This window comes from Lepus europaeus, chromosome 10 (assembly GCF_033115175.1).
Source record: "Lepus europaeus isolate LE1 chromosome 10, mLepTim1.pri, whole genome shotgun sequence".
Lineage (NCBI taxonomy): Eukaryota > Metazoa > Chordata > Mammalia > Lagomorpha > Leporidae > Lepus > Lepus europaeus.
This window is the reverse complement of record NC_084836.1, coordinates 20,986,151-21,010,605: the sequence shown is the minus strand read 5'-3', so window position 1 is coordinate 21,010,605 and position 24,455 is coordinate 20,986,151. Positions and strand designations below refer to the sequence as shown.

The following is a 24,455-nucleotide window of genomic DNA, read 5'->3' as shown; positions in this document are numbered from 1 at the left end:
TGTTGAAATCTATATATATACTAAACTGATTTTCTATATATAAAGAGAATTGAAAATGAATCTTGATGGGAATGGAAGGGGAGAGCGAGTGGGAAAGGGGAGGGTTGCGGGGGGGGGGGAGTTGTGGGGGGGCGGGGAAGCCTTTGTAAACCTTAAGCTGTACTTTGGAAATTTATATTCACTAAATAAAAAAAAAAAAAACTGAATCAAAACTCATCCCTTTCTGGTTATGTCATGTAGCACAAAACATGAAAGATGTTGGTCATGAATACCAAGTGACTTACTGATCTCAGTCATAGTGAGAGTCCTTGATATAAATCAGTACATGTTGAGAGTTGGCACTTGACACAGCAGTTATGCTGCCCAGTTAACATGCCCACACCCCATATGGAAGTACTGAGGTTCAAGTCCCAGCTCCACTCCCAACTCCAGCTTCCAGTTATTGTGCACCATGGGAGGCAGAAGTTGATAATGATTCAAGTGGTTGGGTCCCTGCCACCTGTATGGAAAATGCAGTATGAGTTCCTGGCTCCCAGCTTCAGCTTAGCCAAGCCTCAGCCATTGTGAGCATTTGAGGAGTGAATCAGCAGATGGAAATGCACTCACTCTCTCTCTGTCCTCTGGTTCTCTGCCTTTCAAATAAATAAAATAAGTGAAAAATTATTTTTTTAAAAAATCTATGACATCACGTTTAGAAATATTCCAGAAATGTTAGAGTGTGGTAAATTCAGATTAGAGAAATTCAACATTTAGGCAATAAACATCTACTTCATCATTGAACAGTGTTTAAGATACTATGAGTCTCTACAATATTAAATATATATCTACCTAGTTTCAGTACCCCTTTGAGGGGAAAGACTTTTTTACCTTAAGATGAGGTTTAGGAAAAACTCGTGTTTATTTGCTAGGCTGTTGAAATTGAATAAACAAGAAATTGAGAAAATATATTACAAATATCTAAACAACCAAAAATGAAGGAAAAGTTCTAAAAAAAAGCTCTGATCCAGGGTGCTTTAAACCTGAGATCGGAAAGCCTAAGATTTTTAAAACTGGGTGAAGAAAACCTTTTAGACATGGGATTCAACAGTTTCTAGGAAACTTAAACCTGTAGTAGAGCACTAATATCAGCTGGATTATGTAAACTGTTTGCAAAACTGGCCACGTTTACTCCTTCTAGGTATTCACACCACTTTTATAATTTGGCTCCACTTCTAACCCAGAGGTAGCCTGTTTCCCCATCCCCTTGAATTCGGGTTGTCGTTGTGACTTGCTTTGGTCAGTTGAACATGGCAAAAGTGATGGTAAGCTTGTTGCAAGGCTTGATCTCAAGAAGCCTTGTACAATTCCATTCTGTCTTAGAACTACACTGCTGCCATGTGAACAAGCCCAAGTCAACCTGCTGGATCATGACAGACCTGTGGCATTCTCATCCATCACCCCAAACAATATCTGACTTAAAACAGGCCCCACATATGTAAGAGAACTCAACCAAGACCAGAAGAACTATCCCAAGCTTAAAATGCCAATTCCAGAATTATTTTATTTTTATTTTTATTTATTTTTTTTTATTTTTGACAGGCAGAGTGGACAGTGAGAGAGAGACAGAGAGAAAGGTCTTCCTTTTTGCCGTTGGTTCACCCTCCAATGGCCGCCGCGATAGGCGCGCTGCGGCCGGCGCACCGCGCTGATCCGATGGCAGGAGCCAGCTGCTTATCCTGGTCTCCCATGGGGTGCAGGGCCCAAGGACTTGGGCCATCCTCCACTGCACTCCCTGGTCACAGCAGAGAGCTAGCCTGGAAGAGGGGCAACTGGGACAGGATCGGTGCCCCGACCGGGACTAGAACCCGGTGTGCCGGCGCCGCAAGGCAGAGGATTAGCCTAGTGAGCCGCGGCGCCAGCCGCCAATTCCAGAATTATAAATGGCTATTACATTGTTATTCGTTACCTTTTTCAAATTATTTATTTATTTATTTGAAAAACAGAAATTTCCCATCTGCTAGTTCACTCTTCAAATGCCTGCCAACAGCCAGGTTTGGGCCAGGCCAAAGCCAGGAGCAAGGAACTCCAACCAGGTCTCTCAGTAGGTGGCAGGGGCCCAACTACTTGGGTCATCTTCTGCCTTCTCAGGTGCATTGGCAAGAATGTGATAACAGCATAGCACTGGCCAGTGCCACGGCTCCCTTGGCTAATCCTCCACGGCACCCACACCCCAGGTTCTAGACCCGGTTGGGGTGCCGGATTCTGTCCTGGTTGCTCCTCTTCCAGTCCAGCTCTCTGCTATGGCCCAGGAAGGCAGTGGAGGATGGCCCAAGTGCTTGGGCCCTGCACCTGCATGGGAGACCAGGAGGAAGCACCTCACTCCTGGCTTCAGATTGGCACAGCACGCCCGCCGTAGCGGCCATTTGGGGGGTGAACCAACAGAAAAAGGAAGACCTTTCTCTCTGTCTCTCTCTCACACTGTCTAACTCTGCCTGTCAAAAAAAAAAAAAAAATAGCATAGCACCCTGGACTCAAACTGGCACTCCCATAGCAGATGCTGGCATAACAAGCCGAACCCTCTGCACTGCAACACTGGGCCCTGGCTCAGATATTTCATTATGTAGCAAAGCTCATGCTCAGAGGAGCTCACAGTCTGAGAGGAACAAGAAAGTTATCTGGAAGACAAGAATGCTGCCATTAAACAGGGAGCCAATACATAGCCACAAAAGGAGAAGAGGGTAGGGGGATGAACTAATCCTGGAGTTGGGCTAACATAAGATTAGATAATAAAAATAGATTGTCCTTTCATTATGAAGAAATAAAATCTATCCAACTGCTACCTTCCTTCAAAGCTCAACTCAAGTAACAATTTTTTTAACAATTTTTTTTTCTGATTGTCCTTCGGCATGGTGATCTTTCCTTCATTAGTTATGCATAGACAATAAATTATATTGGAAAGAGACCTGCACTTTAATCAGTAAATCTAACTTCATATGCTGGTTTTTATCAGCTATGTGTCCTTGGGCAAGCTTCTTGAGTCTTTGAATGTGATTCCTGAACTCTTAACTGTAACTTAATGGCTCTAAATCTCACAGGATAGCTGTTGAGAATTAAATTCTGAATGTGTCAACATGCTAAACCTTACGTCCATACTCAAAAATATTCAAGGGAATTTTAATTTCATTCATTCAACTTGATTAAATTCCCAGTGTATGTCAGGCTCCATGCAAGAAACTAGGATGAAGGAAATCACTATTAATGTTACTATATACAACTACTATCCACTAACTTTTTTTTCTGAGTATAGACCTGAAATTAGAATAAGGATAAAAATTATTCCTTACAGCTCTTTATCTTTCTCTGAAGCATATACTACAGTACCTTTAGCAGTGACAAAAATATTTGTGGACAATCTGTTTAAAATGTGGCCAATTTTCTACATTTAACTTTTAGCATCTATATCTGAAAGCAAAAGCAGGAGGATCACCGCCTTTAAGCACAGCTGAAAGAAGACTCACTTGACAGCTCACATCCATTCCTGCCTCCAGCAGCACCTGTACCACCGCTTTGTGACCATTGCGTGCAGCGAGGTGAAGCGGCGTGTGCTTTCGAGTGTTGCAGCTCATTAAGTTTGGGTGTGCGCTGATGATCATTTTGACCACTCTGAGCCGTCCATAGAGTGCTGCCAGGTCCAAAGGGGTTTCAAGCTTGCTGTTCCTGATGGTAGGGTCAGTGAGCTCCTCCAGGAGAACAGCAACTACTTCTGAGTGTCCATACTGGGCTGCACAGTGCAGGGCTGTTTCATTTTCATTGTTCTGTGTCAGAAAAAAAGATATAAAAGGCACATTTTCAAAAACCGGGTTATCAGAATAAACACAATTTAAAGCTGAGATGCCCTGAAAATGTCATTTTTAAGATTTATCTATTTTTAATAATTATGCCTAATTGAATTTTATATTTGATGAAAGTATTTATCATTCATTGCATCATAATCACATCTTGTATCTTTCATTTTAATGAGGCAAATCAAAATTTTCCCTGAATCACATATTCCAAATTGCAAGAATGATAAATGATTTAGCCTTGTTAATCAGTGGTCCTGCTGGGTCCAGATGGCCAGTGGTATCTGTGCTGTGTGTCACTTTCTCTGTGTCAATTGTTTATGAAAGAGATAAAGAACAATTACAGCACACTTTTAAAAGACTGGCTTTCTAAAAGGCAATTAAGATGTTAAATTCTTAAAAATGAAAGATTTACAGAAAAGTTTCCCGAAATAAAGTGTCATTTTATTTTCCATGTAAGTATAAATCACTGTAGTTTTTGCAGAGAATGAAGATTTTCTGGCCCTAAGATATAACAGCATCTTCATGAGATAGAATTATGGGTTAAGGCTGACGCCGTGGCTCAACAGGCTAATCCTCCGCCTTGCGTCGCCGGCACACTGGGTTCTAGTCCTGGTTGGGGCGCCGGATTCTATCCCGGTTACCCCTCTTCCAGGCCAGCTCTCTGCTATGGCCCGGGAAGGCAGTGGAGGATGGCCCAAGTGCTTGGGCCCTGCACCCGCATGGGAGACCAGGAGAAGCACCTGGCTCCTGGCTTCGGATCAGCACGATGCGCCGGCCGCAGCGGCCATTGGAGGGTGAACCAACAGCAAAAAGGAAGACCTTTCTCTCTGTCTCTCTCTCTCACTATCCACTCTGCCTGTCAAAAAAAAAAAAAAAGTAAGAAAAAGAATTATGGGTTAAGAGGTGGACCTAGAGCACTTCCCAGAAAATTTATCCACCAATAGTTTCATCATACTACATGTGCAGCTGTAACTATTTCACAGTTGAAAATTAACAATATTTTCCTGTACATTTAGCAAGATTAAAAAAAACTGCTAAGAATAGAGAAAACTGAAACCAGTTGCCAGGCACATTGTCCTTTCAGACCACTTGGGCAGATGGGATAGAAAGATGGGATCTGAGTATGTCTGGAGGTATGAGGGTCAGTTAGCAGGAATGTGAAGAAGACATTTTTAACAACAAACATTCAATGATCCTCAAGGAGGGTTTGAGGGTAAGAAGCAGCTACCATCACCAGCTATGCACCAGAAACAATTGCATGTCATCTATATCACTCATTTTCTCATTTGAGATAGATACTGTTATCACCATCATTCCCATCTGAAAAGATAAAGAAACTGAAGCATTGAGCAGTTCAACAACTGCTCTTCAGTTACACAGCAATTTAGTGGTGGAGCCAGGATTTGAACTCAAGAACAGACTCAAAGTCAATGCTCTTAACCATCACACATATCACCTCCACTGCTTGCTATTCTTTCTTCCTTGTGATGTTCTATATATTTTAAAGTTCCCTTTCTTTGTATGTTCATCTTTTCTTCCCTCAATTTACTTTCTCTTACTATTTTTTTTATTTCTAAGTGTCTAAAAAATTTAAATAGTTTCATTTATCTCCTAACAATTCTATAAGATTGGTATTCTTGTCCCCATTTCATAAAAGAGGACAATAAAATACAAAAAGGTTAAAATATAAGCCCAGACAGAATCAGGATCTTTGGAAATCTATCAAAAATCCCAAATCCATGCTCTTTCTACTATACCACATTGCCTGCTGTGTGCTGCTAAGTTGTCAAAGGAGAAACAGTGTTCTGGAAGCAAAATGTCTAGAGAGTTTGCCCAGAGAAACACCGAGTTACACAAGGAAGTAGCTGCTTAGACAGTTCTGACCAAAACAAAAAGGTAAAGAAAGTTCAAATCCCCCAAATCTTCATATTCCAGAAAGTAACTCAGGCTTGCTCTGGATGACAGAACAATGCAGATAAATTAAGAATCGGGAGGGAAGACTTGAAAACATAAAAAGTGTCAAGAAGAAAAGCACTCAGAAAAAGCTTCCTACAGCTGTTACAAATAGGTATCAAATGAAGGCATTGGAAGGTCAAATCCAGAATAAAACTCTCTTCCTTAGAGGCAGTCAATGAAATGTTTCGTGATCTGACACAGAACCCAAGTGAAGGCATGGTTTTTTCCATCATTTGTGGGTTTGAATTCTTACACTGGGTTTGAATGTGTTACCATAATCTACTTTCTGACAGAGACTGACTACATATAGGTTCAGGCTCCCTGATTTTCTTAACTGGCTAAGACTTATACACCAGATAAGAAAGTCAATCTTACTACTTAGTACCATGAAAAAATGACAGAGAAATATGTCTCCTGTCGAACCAAAATTTTCCCTTGGTCTGCAAGAGATTAAATACAATTCTTCAAAATACAGCACTTTTCTGTTAAAGGAGAAAGCCCAATTACGAAATAATGATTCCTCAAAGACCTATCTACTTTTCTATGGCCTGTAGCCAAGGAAATCATAAAAGCAAAATTGAAAAATTTTTGAATAACATCAATTAGCACTGGTCAGATCTCAAGAGAAATATTTCAACCATTCAAGACATACTCAAGAGAAAATGCTCACAGAATCTAGCCATAAGAACACACACTTGGATTGTCACATCAGTGGGGACTACAAGTGTGGTACTTTTATAAAGGTATGATTATATATTTGTATCCACACATACACTATTGGTCTAAAAAACATCAAATTTTAAATAGGTTGTGATGAAGCACTGATTAAGCATTGCAATAATATCTATACAGAATATTCTTAAAAGGTTTTGAATTCTCTGCCTCTTAAATAAATAAATAAATTTTAAGTATATGATAGGAAAAGAAAGAGGTGTGTGTGTTTGGCAGTTAAGATTACAGGTGGGATGCCTGCATCCTATATCAGAGTGCCTGGGTTCAAGTCCCAGCTCTGCTCCCAATTCCAGCTTTCTACTAATATACACCATGGGAGGCAGCAGATTTTGGCTCAAGCAGCTGAGTGCCAGCCGTCCATGTGAGAGACCCAGATTGAGTTCCTGGCTCCTGGATTTGGCCTGGCCCAGCTCAAGGCCATTGCAGACATCTGAAGGGGAAACCAGTATTTGTGACTGCTCTCACTCTCTCTGCCTCTCAAATATATTGTCTTAATATATATTTTTAAAATGAATTCCTGGCATATTTTAACCAAATGAATATTCTCAGAATAATTAAGAATCTACCAGATAATAAGTTGCAGAATCAAACTGGCTTACAGAAGCTATTTACCAAAAGATCTTGCTTCGGAGTGAAACATCTAACATGAGTTGAGTTTGAGTTTTGGGGAAGGGTAATGTATTTTTGAAATAAGGTTCCTCTGGTCTTTGCCCCAATGCAAAAATTTTTTTTAAAAGAGCAAGAGAATATTAACATAAAGACAAATAGAAATTTAAAACACAGCATCAGAAGAAAGTAACTAATAAATTAGTTGACAAAAGATAGGAAGGATGTGGCAATCATAAAACCTATTTCAAGGTAGAATATTTCACTTTACAAAATTATATCACCTTAAATTGATCATTTTAGAGCCATACAAGAATTGAAAACAGGATGTTGAAGTGCTAACGTGCCACTGATTAGCAACAGTAAATCGCTTGATCTCTCTGAACTAATCTGCACAATGAGAATATTACTTTGCCTATAAAGATTACAGTATAGTTTACAAATCAAAAGAGCTAACATTTAGGAAAACGTTTTGTAAACCTTAAAATTTAAAACACAGAGATGTTTTTAAAGAAAGCTGTCCCACATATGTACAGTTTTGCTTTCTGCAGTTTCAACCCAGGTCAATCATAGTCTGAAAATATTAAGTGGAAAATTCCAGAAATAAACATTCATAAATTTCAAACTGTGTGCCATATTAAGCAGCATTGTGAAATCTCTCACCATCCCACTTGAACCCACCCAGAATATGAATCATCTTTGTCCAGCACATTCACTCTGTGTTAACTGCTCATCTAGTCATTTAGTAGCCACCTTGGTTAATAGATCTGCTGTTATAGTATAGCAGTGTTTGTGTTCAAGTAACCCTTATTTTACTGAAAAATGGCCACAAAGGGCAGAAGTAGGGATGCAAATATGGCACCAGCATATAAAGCATGAAAAGATGGAGTGGATTTAGTGGCAGAGCAGGTTAAACACCTGCTTGGGACACCAGCAACCCCACATCAGAGAGCAGGTTCAAGGCCAAGCTACTCTGCACTGGATCCAGTTTCCTACTCATGCATTCTTGGAGGCAGCAGATGATGGTCTAAGTGTTTGCACCCAGCCACACATGGGGGAGACCAGGATGGAGCTCCTGGCTTCTGGCTTCAGTCTTGCTTAGCCCCGGCTTTTGCAGGCATTTGGAGAGTGAACCAGCAGATAAAATGTGTGTGTGTGTGTGTTTTCTTCTTTCTCCCCCCATCCCCTTCCTGTCATTCTGTCTTTAAAATAAATAAATAAGTAATTAAGTAAGTAAGTAAGTGGAAGGAAGGAAAGGAAAGATGGAAGTGAAGGAGAAAGGAAGGAAGGAAGGGATGGAGGGAGGGGGCAAGGAAAGATAGCCTGTAGAAATCCGAATGATGCCCTGATTATGGTGGGTGATTTCAACACATACCTGTTTATAACTGTATATATGGATTAAGAGTTTAGGCTCTGAATTAGAAAAACCTATGTTCAAGTAAGTTTGCATCTGGTATCACAGGCAAGTTACTTATTCTCTCCAAGGCTGATTTCTCATAAACAAATTAGGAATGACAGTGAATACTGTCAGGCTGCTATAGGGCTTACTAAGATAATGTAGGTGAAATATACTTGTATAATACATAGTATACAGTAAATAGTCCACACGTCATTGGATTTAAGATGACAACCAATGTACTGTTGCAGACTGTGGAGCCACAGGGAAATGAATCAAATCTCGGTTTTAGTCACCCAGTAACATGTGGCCACTGACAGGTTATTTAACTTCACTGAGACTGACTTCTCATTTGCAAATTGGGAATGATATTATCATCTCACAGGATTACTGTGGAAATTCATTAAATAATATTGCACATGTGAAAGTGTGGCTTATCTTATGTCTCAATGAATGTTACGTGCCATTTTCATTCCTTCCCTCTACTGTTTGAATCCAGAAACATTTAAAGTTAGGTATCATATTTCTGTCCCATTCAAAAGGGAGAAAGAAAGGCGGCTAAAATCAAAAGTCCAAAAACCTTTATGACACAGGGTATGGAGTGCGAGAACTATGTCAGCACTAAAGGAGCACATGCCTAACAAAGAAACAAAAACAATGAAAAGCACGGTTTTAAAAGCTCAAGAAATTTCAACTTGTTGCCAATAGAAATTGTACCACAAAGAAACATAAGTTAAAAAAATGTAGAGTTCCAATCTCCTTAAAAGGACTTTTTTTCTTTTTTGCAATTTAATTGATTTGCTCGTTAAAACACAGTGTTAGGGGCCAACGCTGTGGCACAATAGGTTAATCCTCCGCTTGTGGCACCGGCAACCCATATGGGTGCAAGTTCTAGTCCAGGCTGCTCCCCTTCCAGTCCAGCTCTCTGCTATGGCCTGGGAAAGCAGTGGAGGATGGCCCAAGTGCTTGAGCCCCTGCACCCATGTGGGAAACCTGGAAAAAGTTCCTGGTACTTGTCTTAGAATTGGCACAGCTACAGCTGTTGCAGCCATTTGAGGAGTGAACCAGCGAAAGAAAGACCTTTCTCTCTGTCTTCCTCTCACTATCTGTAACCCTACCTCTCAAAAAAATAAATAAAATCTTTTGAAAAATGCAGTGTCACAATTATATGTTATGCAAAATTTCCAACTTCCAAATATACATGAATACTATATGCATTTTTCTTATTTTCGTGTCATTTAAAAAATACTTTCCTTTGAAAAACTAACTTCCACTTATTTAACCTTGGTTTACTTTTCCCTTTTATTCAGGTTTGCTTTGCAACAGTCAGTTTTAAGAATAACCACCAGATGGCCCATCCCACAAATGATATAACTTTTGGTTTCTGAGATCATTCTCACAAATTTCCTTTTAGCATGATACCATCACACAGATAGCCATAGCTGTCATTTTTTGAAAGATTGAGTATATCCTCATTTAAATATTCTGTATTCTGTAACATGTAAACAGAAATCTTTATTGTGATATTGATACTTTTGCAATTAATGTTTCCTCTAATTAGTCCTTCAGACAACTAAATTTTATTGAAAACACTTTTTTTCTTTCCTCTGCTGTTTACAGATAATGTTAGTTTTTATTCTTTAGTCTGAATTTTAGACAAAGCTCTGCAGTCTGTATCTATTTGAACAATATGCTAATTGCATTTTATTAGATGTGTTTGCTTAGAGTAACCTACTTGCATTGATATTGGACAACTGCCAATCAGCAGCTTAATGCCATGGTTGTAATTCAATTGTTAGACTGCATGCTGGTTTTCAAATATAGTTTTACAAAATGAGAACAGTAGGGGGCATGCAGAGCTCAAGATGTTTGTTATCACACTGTATTAGGAAACCATATTTTACCTTCTAGAATCTGTGGTCTTATTTGTTTAGCATACTTACTCATTTTGAACTATGTGTACTACGGAATACAAATATGACATCCTTACAAAAACTTTGATTTTATCTGTCAGTATTATAATGCTGCTGTTTTTAATTTATTCCTATGTCTACTTACAGGAAATTTTTTAATATGTGGCTAGCAACTACATACTTTGTATTTTGCATTTTGATTCACAAAAGCATACTGAACTGTGAATGTACTACATAAACAGTAATGCATTATGTAAATGATAGTTTATCATTTTTGCACTTAAAAATTTATTGAGAAAATGTCCTAATTCTCATTACAAATGTGAATTCTGTTCTCTCTTTAAATATTCAACAGCTATAAAATGTATGATTATATAAGGCAGGCAAAAATAGAACTACTTCCTTTATGTGGGATCTTCTTGTTAACAAAATATCTTTACAAATGCCCAATTTAGTGCCTGCACATCATATCCAAATGCCATAGAATTTTTCAATTTCTCCTTTAGAAAATTCAGTGGTGCAAAGGTTTAGGGCAGGGTAAAGATAAAAATAACCAACTGATCAATGTGGCTTTGCCTTTGCAAGACTGTAGAAATACTGCAGAATGAACAAACATTGGACAAGTGACCTGTTCATTGACTCTGGAATGTGACGGTCCATGATGAATAAGAATCTTCACAATTTCCACATCTCCTTTCCAGGCAGCCAGATGAATAGGAAAATAACCTTTGTTGTCTGCTACATTGGTTGATGCTTCATATTGTAGTAGTTTGAGAACTATGTCCCTAAGAAAGAAATAAAAAAAAAAAGAAAAGAAAACACAACAGAAAGAAAATATGCTGAACAACACAGGTTTTATTATACAGATAATTATAAGTATACTAGATGCTGACAGGCAATTTAGAGTAATCATTCAAGGTACTAAAACATAAAATTGGGTTTAGAAGTTTCCTACCCAACATTTGCTTATTTTACTTACCTAGAAAACCACCAGCAATACCAACAACAAAAACACACACATACACACATATACACCCTGCACATGCACACACACACACCACTGACCAACCAATGAAATTGCCTTATAGAAACCAGTTGGACAAAAAATATATTTTAGTAACTGAATGAGTAGTTAAATAAATAAAGAGAATATATCTCCCCATTTTTAAAAAGAGGTATTTTTCCAGTTATCTTTCATCTGATTTATCTTGAAAAAAATGATGAGGTCACAAATGCCCTGTTTACAGAAAAAGTTACCATAATACCAAAGATATTTAGGGAGTCTATACATCGTTCCTAGAGTAAACTGGAATGAGATGTTGAAGATGCATATAAAACAAAAGACAGCACATTAAAGAAGAGACTCCAACAAGTTGTCTGTAATAGTACTCCAGGGTTTTGCTTTGTTTTTTGATTTCTAAAGATTTATTTATTTGAGAGTCAGAGTTATACAGAGAGAGAACGAGAGGCAGAGAGAGAGGTCTTCCATCCACTGGTTCATTCCCCAATTGGCCGCAATGGCCGGAGCTGAGCCCATCCGAAGCCAGGAGCCAGGAGCATTTTCTGGGTCTCCCATGCGGATGCAGGGGCCCAAAGACTTGGACCATCTTCTACTGCTTTCCCAGACCACAGCAGAGAGCTGGATGGTATGTGGAACAGCCAGGACTCTCAAATGGGCACCCATATGGGATGTCGGCACTGCAGGCGACAGCTTTACCTGCTATGCCACAGCGCCGGACCCTACTCCAGGGTTTAAACAAAAAAAGAATTTAATAAACTCCTGAGCCATTGTACACAACACATTTTGAATGTGTGTTGTTCATACTCCCATGTTTTTTCATCTTTTTCCTCCAAGCCAAAGAAATGACAATATGAGGGAACTTTATTTAATTTAAAAGAAAATTTCCACCACTGATGCACTTTAAACACATATTCACTATATACTACCTATAGGATTTTATACTCAATCCTCATCAGGTGTTCGAAATAAAAATTCTGAAATCTAAATATTTAAGTTCAGGAAGAATTATTGAAGATTATCAATATAAACTATATTACTTTGTATCAAACAATCAAAAACTGTAAACAAAAACTGTTTCTTTTGAATGCATTTAAGAAACAAATTCTAGGGGCTGGCTTGGCGGCTTAGCAGGTAAAGCTGCCACCTATAGTGCTGGCATCCCATATGGGTGCCGGTTCAAGTCCCAGCTGCTCCACTTCTGATCCAGTTCTCTGCTATAGCCTGGGAAAGCAGTAGAAGATGGGCACCAGCACCCGAGTGGAAGACCCAGAAGAAGCTCCAGGAGGCTTTATATCAGCCCAGCTCTGACCACTGTGGCCACTTGGGGAGTGAGCCAGTGGATGGACGTTTCTCTCTCTCTGCCTCTGCCTCTCTGTAACTCTGCCTTTCAAACAAATAAGTAAATCTTTAAAAAAAAAAAAAAAGAAAGAAAGAAAGAAAGAAAGAAAGAAAGAAAGAAAGAAAGAAATTCTATTAATTCACTAAATGAAATCCTAGATAGACACATATAAATACATACATAAACACACATATACAATTGCAACACGTAATAGTTTTTATATAACAAATCACTAATGGAAGGGTGAGTGTAACAGAAAAATCTAAATTTTTCATAAAATCAGACCCCAAATGGATATAACAAATATAAAAAAGTGAAGAAGCTACAAATGAAAGCAAGGTGACACTAAGAAGGGTAAGTTACCAGAAAAAGATAACAACACAAAATGACAACAAATGGTAAAACACATTGCCAGATCGCAGCCTAACCAAAGGTATGAAATCATAATGAAAGAACCAAGAATCTGCTGTAGAAATTTTTAGAAAGCTCCTGGGGCCCTAATTTTTCTTTTGATAAATTTCTGAGGAATTAAGAAAGAATTTAACAGGTCTTCTTAAAAACTGATACTATTTTACAAAATCTGCATTTAAAAGATTTGAATTTGAGTACCAGGTATGCAAACTACCTAAGGCTGTGATCCCAGAGACATTACTCTTACTTTTTCTTTTCCAGAAGAGCTTACGTAATAACAGCAATGCCTGCTATTTAAGACTTGGTAAGAACATTAAGGGAGATCATTGAAAAGAAATTACTCACTAAATATTAAGGCATTATACAAACACCAGTCCTTGTCACAAGTAAAAGTAAAATACTTTAAAAAGTGAAATGTTCACAGCAAATCACCTTTGAAAAAGAGAACCTGAAAATTAAAGAAAACTTGATAGTTACACACTTCACATATTTCTCCCAATTTCACTGCCATGAAAGAAAGATTTTTTATATAGAGCCTTCCACATGGAGATGACTAAATAAATTCAATGAAGTGATGAGGATTCAGTACTTCTGAATAACAATAGCAGCTAAGAGCCACAAAATCTAGCTTAAAATCAGAAATCTCAGGGCCGGTGCCATGGCACACTAGGTTAATCTTCCACCTGCGGTGCCAGCATCCCATATAGGCGCCGGTTCTAGTCCGGTTGTTCCTCTTCCAGTACAGCTCTCTGCTGGGAGTGCAGTGGAGGATGGCCCAAGTGCTTGTGCCCCTGCACCTGCATAGGAGACCAGGAAGAAGCACCTGGCTCCTTGCTTCAGATCTGTGCAGTTCTGGCCATTGCAGCCACTTAGGGAGTGAACCAACGGAAGGAAGACCTTTCTGTCTGTCTGCCTGCCTCTCTCTCTCTCTCTCTAACTCTTCCTGTTAAATAAGTAAATAAAAAAATCTTTAAAAAAATCATTAATCTCTATAACTTCCTTAATTAATGTGAACAAATCAAATAACCTCTCTCTCTCTCTCAGTTATTGTTAAAATAAAATTTAGAGACTGTTTCTTGCTACCTGTATCAAATGGTTATGGTGTGATTCAAATCAAACACAGGCATGATGGTAAAATTACGTATAATCAAAAGCTAGTCTCAAGAGGCGGTTGTACTGTAAACAATCCTGTCATTTTTAAACTAAAATATTACAGCACTTACAAAGTAAAATAATACTAAAGGAACATGGTCAAATTAAAATACCAATATTTAAAAATAATTCATTTGACTACAAAACAGACGTATCCAAATTAATGTTAAAGACAATTTTGAAGGAGGTTTTAGTTCTATTTATCAATGCCTAACTCAATAAAGAAAAACCTGAAATATCTTCTTTTTTCAAGAGGCAATACTAATCAACTCATCAATCCCTTTTTCTTTTACTCTCACTCAAAACAATCCAAATTCCATTTGTCCTTTGACTAAAACTTAGTTGACATTTTCTAATACTATATGTGATATGAATTAATTTATTTTGTTAGCAAGATTTATGAAACAGTAAATAAAAGCCTATTTAAAAGCTGACTTATGGTTCATTTGTATTATATAGTGTTATATTGTGTTTCATATTGTATGTTATGCATATTATATTGTATTATATAATATATAACTAAATTGGAAAATAATGTATATTTATGAAACTGCCATTAATAAACATCAAGGCCTCAAATATTATTACTTTTTAAAAAATATTTTTATTTTATTAAATATTCTATATTTTATTTTTAAAGTTGTTTTTAAATTTTTATTTAAGTTGCACTTTTTATCTTATCCAGAGATTTCAGCTAATGAACTGACTGGGCTCACATAGTATAGAAACTATCTTTGTGAAATATAAAGTTATATCTTTGATCAAATGCCTGTCAGTTTTACTGAATATAAGATAGACAAAATAAATTAACAAATTGTCATTTATCTTATTATTTATCCACTAATATCACAGCTAATATGAATTAAATAGAACTTTTTATCCAGGCTCATTAAGAACAAATTAAATTCAAGGTATTTTTCCTTCATTTTTGAGAGGCATAAAGACAGAGTTCTCATCCACTGTTTCACTCCCTAAATGCCCACAATGGCTGGAGGCTGAAGCCCGGAGCCAGGAATGCAATCCAGGTCTCCCAGGTGGATTACAGGAACTCAATTACATGACCCATCACGACTGCATCCCAGCGTCTGCATCAGCAGGAAGCTGGAGGCAAGAGTCACTACCGGGCATTAAACACAGGTACTTCAAGTTGGGAAACAAGCATCTTAACCTGCGTCTTAACCACTAGGCCAAATGCCTGTCCTTTGGGTACTTTCTACAATGTACAAATTAGAAGAGTAGTTAACACTATAAAAGCTCCATTTGACATCATTTTTCTATTTTTACAAGGAATGAGCCCAATATCTTATTCACAGGTATTAACAAATGATAATATTGACACTGCATGGTTACCTGGCATGAAATATTAAATTATATTGCAAATCAATGTCTGTAGAACAGCAAGTAGCAACATAATCCCTATATCTTAAAGTAGCAATGCTTCTTACATCCAACTTTTGAAAACTAAGAAATGTTATAAAATCCTAAAATATGACTGACGGGGCACCAGAAAACTAATTTCAGGTCCCAGAGGTAAAATAAAACATCAAATTTAATTTAAATTTAAATTCCAATTTAAATTATCAAAACATTTTGCAGCTTGAATCTAATTTACAAAAATTCAAGTGAAAATAAAAATTCCAAACTATTGTTTTGTGACTATATTTATGTATTTTCTGATCTCTAAAATATACAGCTGATTGATACAAAAACCTTTCAAGAAGTTCAGTATATGTTCTGAGCAAAATTAATTAGGAAGATTCAATATTCAAATTTCTTTGACTCAACAATGAGATTAAATTACAACTGAAGATGTTTGTGTTAGTTCATCCTCCCTTAGATGGTAGCATGCAAAGAACTTTGAAATAAATGCAAGAAAACATAGCTGCTGGGGAGATAGTTAAAAAAAAAAAGTGGAGAGAGTGTAATCTCAGGGAAAAGTTAGGGAGAAAATTGCAGTGGAAAGTCCATGGAAAGAAGAGGGACACTGTAGATCTAGGTGGAGGTGTGGATGCGCAGCACAAGCATGGACACACACAGGATCCCAGCAGCAGAAAGCCTGAGTGCCAGTTTTGGAGAAGGAGGTGATACCAGACTGCAGCAGCCCAAGCCTCTGGTGATACAGCTGCAGGAGAGCCTGGTATGAGTCTGGCCTGGAGTCCTGTGGGGGACAGGGTACCTGCCAACCTCAAAGGCACAAAGGGGTACATTTCTCTCTCCCCATCCCAACAACAGTGCCCAGCAACTGGGTGAGAAAGGGCAGGTGCCATTTTAGACATATGTAACAGTGGCACCACCTTGTGTTCATGTACCCAGAAACCAGCTGAGAGGAGCCACCTGGTCTGACTGGGAAGACTGACAGGGGACTGGGCACCCAGGAGACACTGTGAGGTGTTCCCAGCCTCCCAACATATCACAGGCTCTGGGACTCAAACTGCCAGGGTGGAGCACCCACAGGCGGCTGGAATGTCTCCACCTCTCTGTGGATAGGATGGACTGGTGGGATAGAGTAGATCCTCAGCACCCCATGGCTATGGGAGCCTGTGTCCTGGGACTGTGTAAACACTGTGGCTGTGAGGGAGGGTACAGGATATGGCTGGGTTTCTGGACAGCTGCTGTAGGTTCCACATGCTCGGGCCTCCCTGATTGCCTGAGGAGGGTCACCACTGTGGGACCTGTGCTCACATTGAGGACTGCAGAAATCCTTTGTGTGGTTCTTGTGGCAGTGCAGATCAGCATGCACCCATTGGGGGCTAGCGCCTGGGTGCTGATCATCCTGAAAGATAGAAGGTGAGGGTGTGACTATGCCAACAGAGCTGATCAAATCCTCAGCCCTCTGATAAAAAAGGTCTACCAGGCCCAACATGGGTGTCACCCTGGACACTCCCCCACCCTGGAGCACTGATCAGAGCTCCATGACTACACCCAGCACACACTGCTGGGTATTCACTGAAAGAACAAACACTCCACTAAGCTACAGAGGAATAGTCCAAATATAAAAGTCATCAGAGGATAAAATCAACAATTATCTCCACAAATGCTTAATAATAAAAGCAGAAATTCAAGAAACAAGAATAAGGAAGACAATACAAAGCCCCCAAAGGAACACAGCAAAAATCTGATATTATAATGTGAAGATGAAGACAGTGATGAAATGCCAGAAATGGAATTCAAAAGATTAATCATGGGATTACTCAGGAAGCAATCAAAAACAAATCCACAAATTAAAGAAATCCATATATGACATGAATGAAAATGTTTCCAATGAAATTAAGATTTTAAAGAGAAATCAAAAAGAAATATTAGAAATGAAGAATTCAATACCTCAAATTAAAAATGCGGTGGAAAGCCTTAATAACAGACTCGGTGAGGGAGAAGAAAGAATATCCAAGATAGAAGACAAATCGTTGGAAATTTTAGGCAAGAAGAAGGGAGGAGGGAGGAGGGAGGAGGGAGGAGGGAAGAGGGAGAAGGAGGAGAAGGAGGAGAAGAGGGAGGAGGAGGAGAAGAGGGAGGAGAAGAGGGAGGAGGAGGAGAAGAAATTATATAAATTAAAAACAGTATTGGAGATTTATGGGATACTATCAAATGACCCAACATATGCATCATAGGCATTCCTGAAGGGACGGAAAGAATGGATTAGAAGGCCAATTTAGTGAAATAATTAGAAAATCCTTACAGTTTGAAGAAAGAAAGAAACATTCAAGTACAGGAAGCACATACAACTCCTATTGTGGAGCATCTGTAGCGCCGGCATCCCATATGGGTGCCGGTTCTAGTCCCAGTGGCTCCTCTTCTGATCCAGCTCTCTGCTATGGCCTATGAAAGCAGAAGATTGTCCAAGTGCCTGGGCCCATGCACTCACATGGGAGACCTGGACGACGCTCCTGGCTCCTGGCTTTGGATCAGCACAGCTCCGGCCTTTGTGGCCACTTAGCGAGGAACCAGCAGATGGAAGACCTTTCTCTCTGTCTCTCCCTTCACTGTCTGTAACTCTCTCTCTCAAATAAATAAAATCTTTTTAAAAAAAAAAAAAAAGATATGACCAGAAAAAATCAACACGATGCATTATAGTCAAACTTTCAAAAGTAAAACATAAAGACTCTAAAATGTACAAAAGAGAAATGTCATATTACATTCAGAGGATCTCCAATTAGACTCACAGCTGACTTCTCATCAGAAACCACAGAGGCCAGGAGAGAATGGCAAGATACAGTCCAAGTTTTAAAGAAAAAAAAAAAAACTGTCAACCCAGAATACTATACCCTGCAAAGCTTTTAATTATGAATGAAGGTGAAATAAAGTAACAAACAGAAATTTAAAGAATTTGTCACCACTCATCCAGCTTTATAAAAAATGCTTAAGGATGTGCTACACACAGAAAACACAGAAACATAGTCATCACTATGACAGAGTGTGAAAGCAGAAAATTTCCCAGTAAAAGTACAAAGGAGGGGCCATGGCACAACAGGTTAAAGCCCTGACCTGCAGTGCCGGCATCCCATATAGGCACAAGTTCAAGTCCTGGCTGCTTCACTTCTGATCCAGCTCCCTGCTAATGCACCTGGGAAAGTAGTAAATGATGCCCCAAGTCCTTGTACACATGAGGGAGACCAGGAAGAGCTCCTGACTTCTGATTTCAGATTGGCTCTGCTCCAGCCATTGTGGCCATTTGGGGAATGAACCCAAATGAGTGAATCCTGCAGATGGAAGACTTCTCTCTGTGTCTCCATCCTTCTGTAACTCTGTCTTTCAAATAAATAAAATAAATCTTTTTAAAAGTACAAAGGAAATCCAAAGTAACTAATACTTAAGGAAAAATGGGAAAGCCAAGTCATTACTTCTCAATAGTAACTTTGAGAATAACTGGCCTAACTTCTCCACTTAAAAGATATAGACTGGCTGAGGGATTAAAAAACAATATGCATCTATTTGCTGCCTACAAAAAAAATACACCTCAACAACAAAGACATACACAGACTGAAAGTGAAAGGATAGAAATAGGTATTTCATGCTAACAGAAACTAAAAAAAAAAAATGGCAGATGCAGCCATCCTAATATCAGACAAAATAAATTTTAACACAAAAACTGTTAGAAGAGACAAAGAGGAGCACTGTGTAATGATTAAAGGATGAATTCAACAGGAAAAAGTGACTGTAATAAATGTATATGCACCCAATTACAGGGCACCTAGTTATTTGAAAGAAATATTAATAGGATTTGAAGAGAGACATGGACTCCAATACAATAGTAATTGGGGACTTTAACACCCACTTTCAGCAATGGACAGATCAACCAGATAGAAAATTAGCAAGCAAAAAAAAAAACAGAGTTAATCAACACTATAGACCAAATGGACACAACAGATACCTACAGAAATTTTCATTCTACAGTTACAGAATACACATTCTTCTCATTAGTGCATGGAAGTTTCTCTAGGACAGACTACATGGTAGGCCACAAAGAAAGTCTCAGCAATTTCAAAGACATTGAAATCATACCATGGTTCTCTGACCACAATGGAATGAAGCTCAACAACTCAAGAATCTCTAGGACATATGCAAACACATGGAGAAGGAACAACAAGCTCCTGAATAAACAGTAGGTCACAGAAGAACTCAAAATAGAAAGACAAAAATTTCTGGAAACAAATTAAAATGACAATACAACACATTAAAACTTATGGCATACAGCAAAAGCAGAGTTAAGAGGGAATTATATAGCGACTGGTGCCTATATCAAGAAATTGGAAAGGCACCAAGTAAATAAGCTATCAAAGCTTCTCAAGGAACTAGAAAACCAACAGCAAACCAAACCCAAAACAGTAGGAGAAAAGAAATAATTAAAATTAGAGAAGAAACAAAGTTGAAACCAAAATAACAATATAAAAGATCAATGAAATAAGTTGTTTTTTTTTTCATACAGCAAACAACAAATGCTTTCAAGGATGCATGGGAAAAGGTACCCTAATCCACTCATGGTGGGAATGTAAACTGGTGCAGTCACTGTGGAAGACAGTATGAAGATAACTCAGAAATTTGATTATAGGTCTACCATATTTCTAGCAATACTACTCCTGGGAATTTATACACAGGAACTCAAGTCAGTATATGAAAAAGTGATCTGTACCCCCACATTTATTGCAGCTCAATTCAAAATAGCTAATATATGGAACCAATCCAGATGTCCATCAACTGAAGACTGGATAAAGAAATTATAAGATATTTACACCATGTTATAATACACAATGGAAAAAAATGAAACCCTATATTTGCAACAAAATGGATGCACCTGGAAGCCATTATACTGAATAAAATAAGTCTTTTCCAAAAAGATAGATATCATATGTTCTCCCTGATCTATGGTAACTAATAGAACACCTAAAAGGTTATCTGTATGAGTGAAATAGACACTTAGAGATATGAAGATTTTTAATAGTCCTTGACTCAGCTGTTGAGGAACAGGCTTTTTTGGCATACTATTTATTGAACTTTTTCTTTGTGTAGGGTTAATTGTATGAGTATGAAGTTAACTGAAAATAGATATTAATAAAAATAAGAATGGGAATAAGAGAGGGAGGAGGAAGAAGGGTGGAAGTATGGCCAGGAGAAAGAATACTGTAGGAAGAATCACTATGTTCCTAAATTTATATATATAAAAGCCATGAAGTTCATATACCTTAAATAAAAGGTTTCTAGGTAAATAAAGAAAGAGGAAGAAAGAAAAAAGAAAGAAAGGGAGAAAGAGAGAGAGAAGAAGACACAGAATTAACAAACTAATGAAATTCATAAGTTCAATAAGGCCTTTTTTTTTTTTTTTTTTTTTTTTTCATTTTTGACAGGCAGAGTGGACAGTGAGAGAGAGAGAGACAGAGAGAAAGGTCTTCCTTTTGCCGTTGGTTCACCCTCCAATGGCCGCCGCGGTAGCGCGCTGCGGCCGGCGCACCGCGCTGTTCCGATGGCAGGAGCCAGGTGCTTATCCTGGTCTCCCATGGGGTGCAGAGCCCAAACACTTGGGCTATCCTCCACTGCACTCCCTGGCCACAGCAGAGAGCTGGCCTGGAAGAGGGGCAACCGGGACAGGATCGGTGCCCCGACCGGGACTAGAACCCGGTGTGCGGAGGATTAGCCTGTTGAGCCACGGCGCCGGCCCAATAAGGCCTTTTTGATTTCAGTTTTTCTTGAAGCTTTTACTTCTCTTTAATGGACATAAAGTTGCAGATGTGTTCCAAATGGTCAAAAAATGTCAGGACAATATGTTCCATTTTCTAACTAAAGCATCTGTACATACTGAATTCCCTCTCAGACTTCTAGATTATAGAGAGGATGAGGGTAAATTCTAACTATTATTCTTGTCCAACTAAGAAGAAATTAGAAAATAGATATTTCTAGTGACTCATAGCTACATCAGGTACCAGATTATAGAATGTTAGAGTAGATCCCCTTCTTTCATTAAGAAAAACCTAAGAAAGAACAATTCAAAAATACAGGTACTTTATTATCTGGATTGCAGATCTAATCTGATATACAAATTTGGGTTACAGATTGATAATGGAGTCTATGAAGCATCAAACATGTAGAGTTAGAAGAAAGAATAGAAAATACTTTAACTGCACATATCAAAGAATCTGCATATTTCAAAGATATAACAGTAATTTGTTGACTGGTTTCAATGTAGTATCCAAGAATCACAATGCACCCAATATAGTTTAATAAGGTTTAACAAGAGAAAAAGATAATTTGCTGCATAAATAAGGTCAACTGAAATATGAATATATAGTTTTAGCTTAAACCATAGAGGGGTATTTAAGATTACTATTTTAAAAGAAAGGAAGAAAGGAAAATCAAGAATGGAAAGAAGGAAGGGAGAGGTAAAAATGGGAAAGATGCACAGGGAGAGAAGGAGACAGCAGAAGAGGGAGACAGAAAAGGAGGGAGGGAAGAAGTTCAGCTGCCATTCAAAAGAGAAGCAAGGGCTATAAGTTTGTAGTAGGAATCTGGGAGATGAGTACCCCATGTTTTCAAAGGAAAAAGAGAAAAATAAATAGATCTCTACTCTATCCACTGAAGCAGTTTATTTATAATTGCTACTAATAGATTTGTTGTATTGGCCACATTTTCCCCCTGACATTTAAAGAGGATAATTTTCTAATCTATAATTACAAATGGCCAAGGAAGTCACCAATAGAGTACTGTTTCTATTGTGTCCAGATCTGGATAATTGTAGATGAATTGCTCAATATGAAATAGTGCATTTTAAGGATAAAATGCTGCTGAGCTTGTGGATAACTAGCATTAATAAATAAGGGCTCCCAAAAACACACAAATAAGAGGAAGCAGGTTGAATTTGCAGTATGAAGGCTTTAGACTACATGTTGGGAATAGGGAGAAAGTCTGTGCTCAAAGCAAAAGAACAAACTACAGGATCCTGTCATATTATTTCCATCTCAATGATTCTATGAACTTTAGCCTAGAAATCATGTTTATGGAAATAATCTGAAACAGGTGGATACAGCAAAAGTAGAAATATGGAAATGATTTGTTTCTATGCTGACTGCTAAAACTTGCTTGGGAAGAACATAACATTATCAATTGCTAATTATCAATACTAAGGGAGAACAGCAAGGGAAAAGAACACAAAAGTTTTTCTTCTCTGGTTCTGAGATATATTCTATGACATTATTTTCTTTCAAACATCTTCTCTTAAGCCAAAATAAAAATTAGCATTCCACGTGAACATATAATTGACGATCATGAGAGGTAACCCAAAAGTACACAGCGTGAGAGAGAAAAGTCAGAATTTATCCACTGGTAAACATCGACTTGGAATTAGAATATTTAGGCCCTAGACACAACCAAGTCTTTTTTTTTTTTTTTTTTTTTTTGACAGGCAGAGTGGACAGTGAGAGAGAGACAGAGAGAAAGGTCTTCCTCTGCCGTTGGTTCATCCTCCAATGGCCGCTGTGGTAGGCACGCTGCGGCCGGCGCACGGCGCCGATCCGATGGCAGGAGCCAGGTGCTTCTCCTGGTCTCCCATGGGGTGCAGGGCCCAAGCACTTGGCCCATCCTCCACTGCACTCCCTGGCCATAGCAGAGAGCTGGCCTGGAAGAGGGGCAACCGGGACAGGATCGGTGCCTCGACCGGGACTAGAACCCGGTGTGCCGGCGCCGCAAGGCAGAGGATTAGCCTAGTGAGCCGCGGCGCCGGCGGAACAACCAAGTCTTAATACATACGTCACAACTACGTCATTTGTCCAGAATGTCATTCTTTCCCTGCCTGCAAAATGAGGGAGGTAGAAGGATGGGGGAGGGGCAAGGTAGAATAAGTGATTTCTGATTGTAAAAGTCCACAGATAATGTAAATATGCAACATTAATAAATACATACACACACACACACACACTGTATGTGAAAATTTAAATGTCAGAATTATAATATCATGGTATATAACTGAGCCACAACCATGAAGGTACTTCAAAAAGTTCATGGAAAATGGAATTAAAAGATGCTTTTATTTTGAAGTATTTAAAGTCAGGCAGTGTTTTCATAATATGCATTTTCTGTGAACTTTTTGAGCATCCTTCATAAAACCAACACAACGTAACACCATGTTTTCACTGGAAGAACAATGAAGAATATCCAGCCAATATATTAAGTATATTGAGTCATAAAGGATTATTATCCATATGGGGAGCAGATGACTCAAGATCACACAGCCAGAAGAGATGGGGAGATAGGATTAGAATTTTCCTGATTTTTCCCATGTCTTGAGGAAGACATAAAGAAACATCTTACCAGAAAATTTAAATCTTACCAGAAAGTGTTTAAAAAAGGTGAGAACTTTTGATAAAAGCAGATACATATGATTACTACAGAATAACTGCAATAAACCCTTTATCTTAAAAGAAATCTAGTCAATTTTCCCACCTCTTTATGATAATATTGCAAGGTGTCCGGCACGTAACAAATCTTCCCAGGCAGACTAATCAATTAATTCACAGGCTTTTATTGGGGTTCCGCTCCCAGGCGAGGTTCCCCGCTCCCAACAGAGCAACAGAGTGGGGGCTGGGGAAGTCGCGGGTCAGAGATTGGGAGGGCTCCTTTTATA

The 24,455-nt window shown here is 38.5% G+C and overlaps 1 protein-coding gene across 6 annotated transcripts in view; it reads right to left on the bottom strand.

Moving 5' to 3' along the window:
- Positions 1–24,455, bottom strand: part of ANKS1B (ankyrin repeat and sterile alpha motif domain containing 1B) — a 1,247,671-nt gene that overhangs the window by 1,060,340 nt on the left and 162,876 nt on the right. For all 6 annotated transcript variants that reach the window (XM_062202004.1, XM_062202003.1, XM_062202008.1 and 3 more), the window contains exons 3-4: positions 11,056–11,212; positions 3,498–3,794 (exon numbers count right to left, since the gene is read on the bottom strand). In XM_062202004.1, the coding sequence (XP_062057988.1) occupies positions 3,498–3,794; positions 11,056–11,212 (454 nt within the window). The remainder of the gene's footprint in view (positions 1–3,497; positions 3,795–11,055; positions 11,213–24,455) is intronic.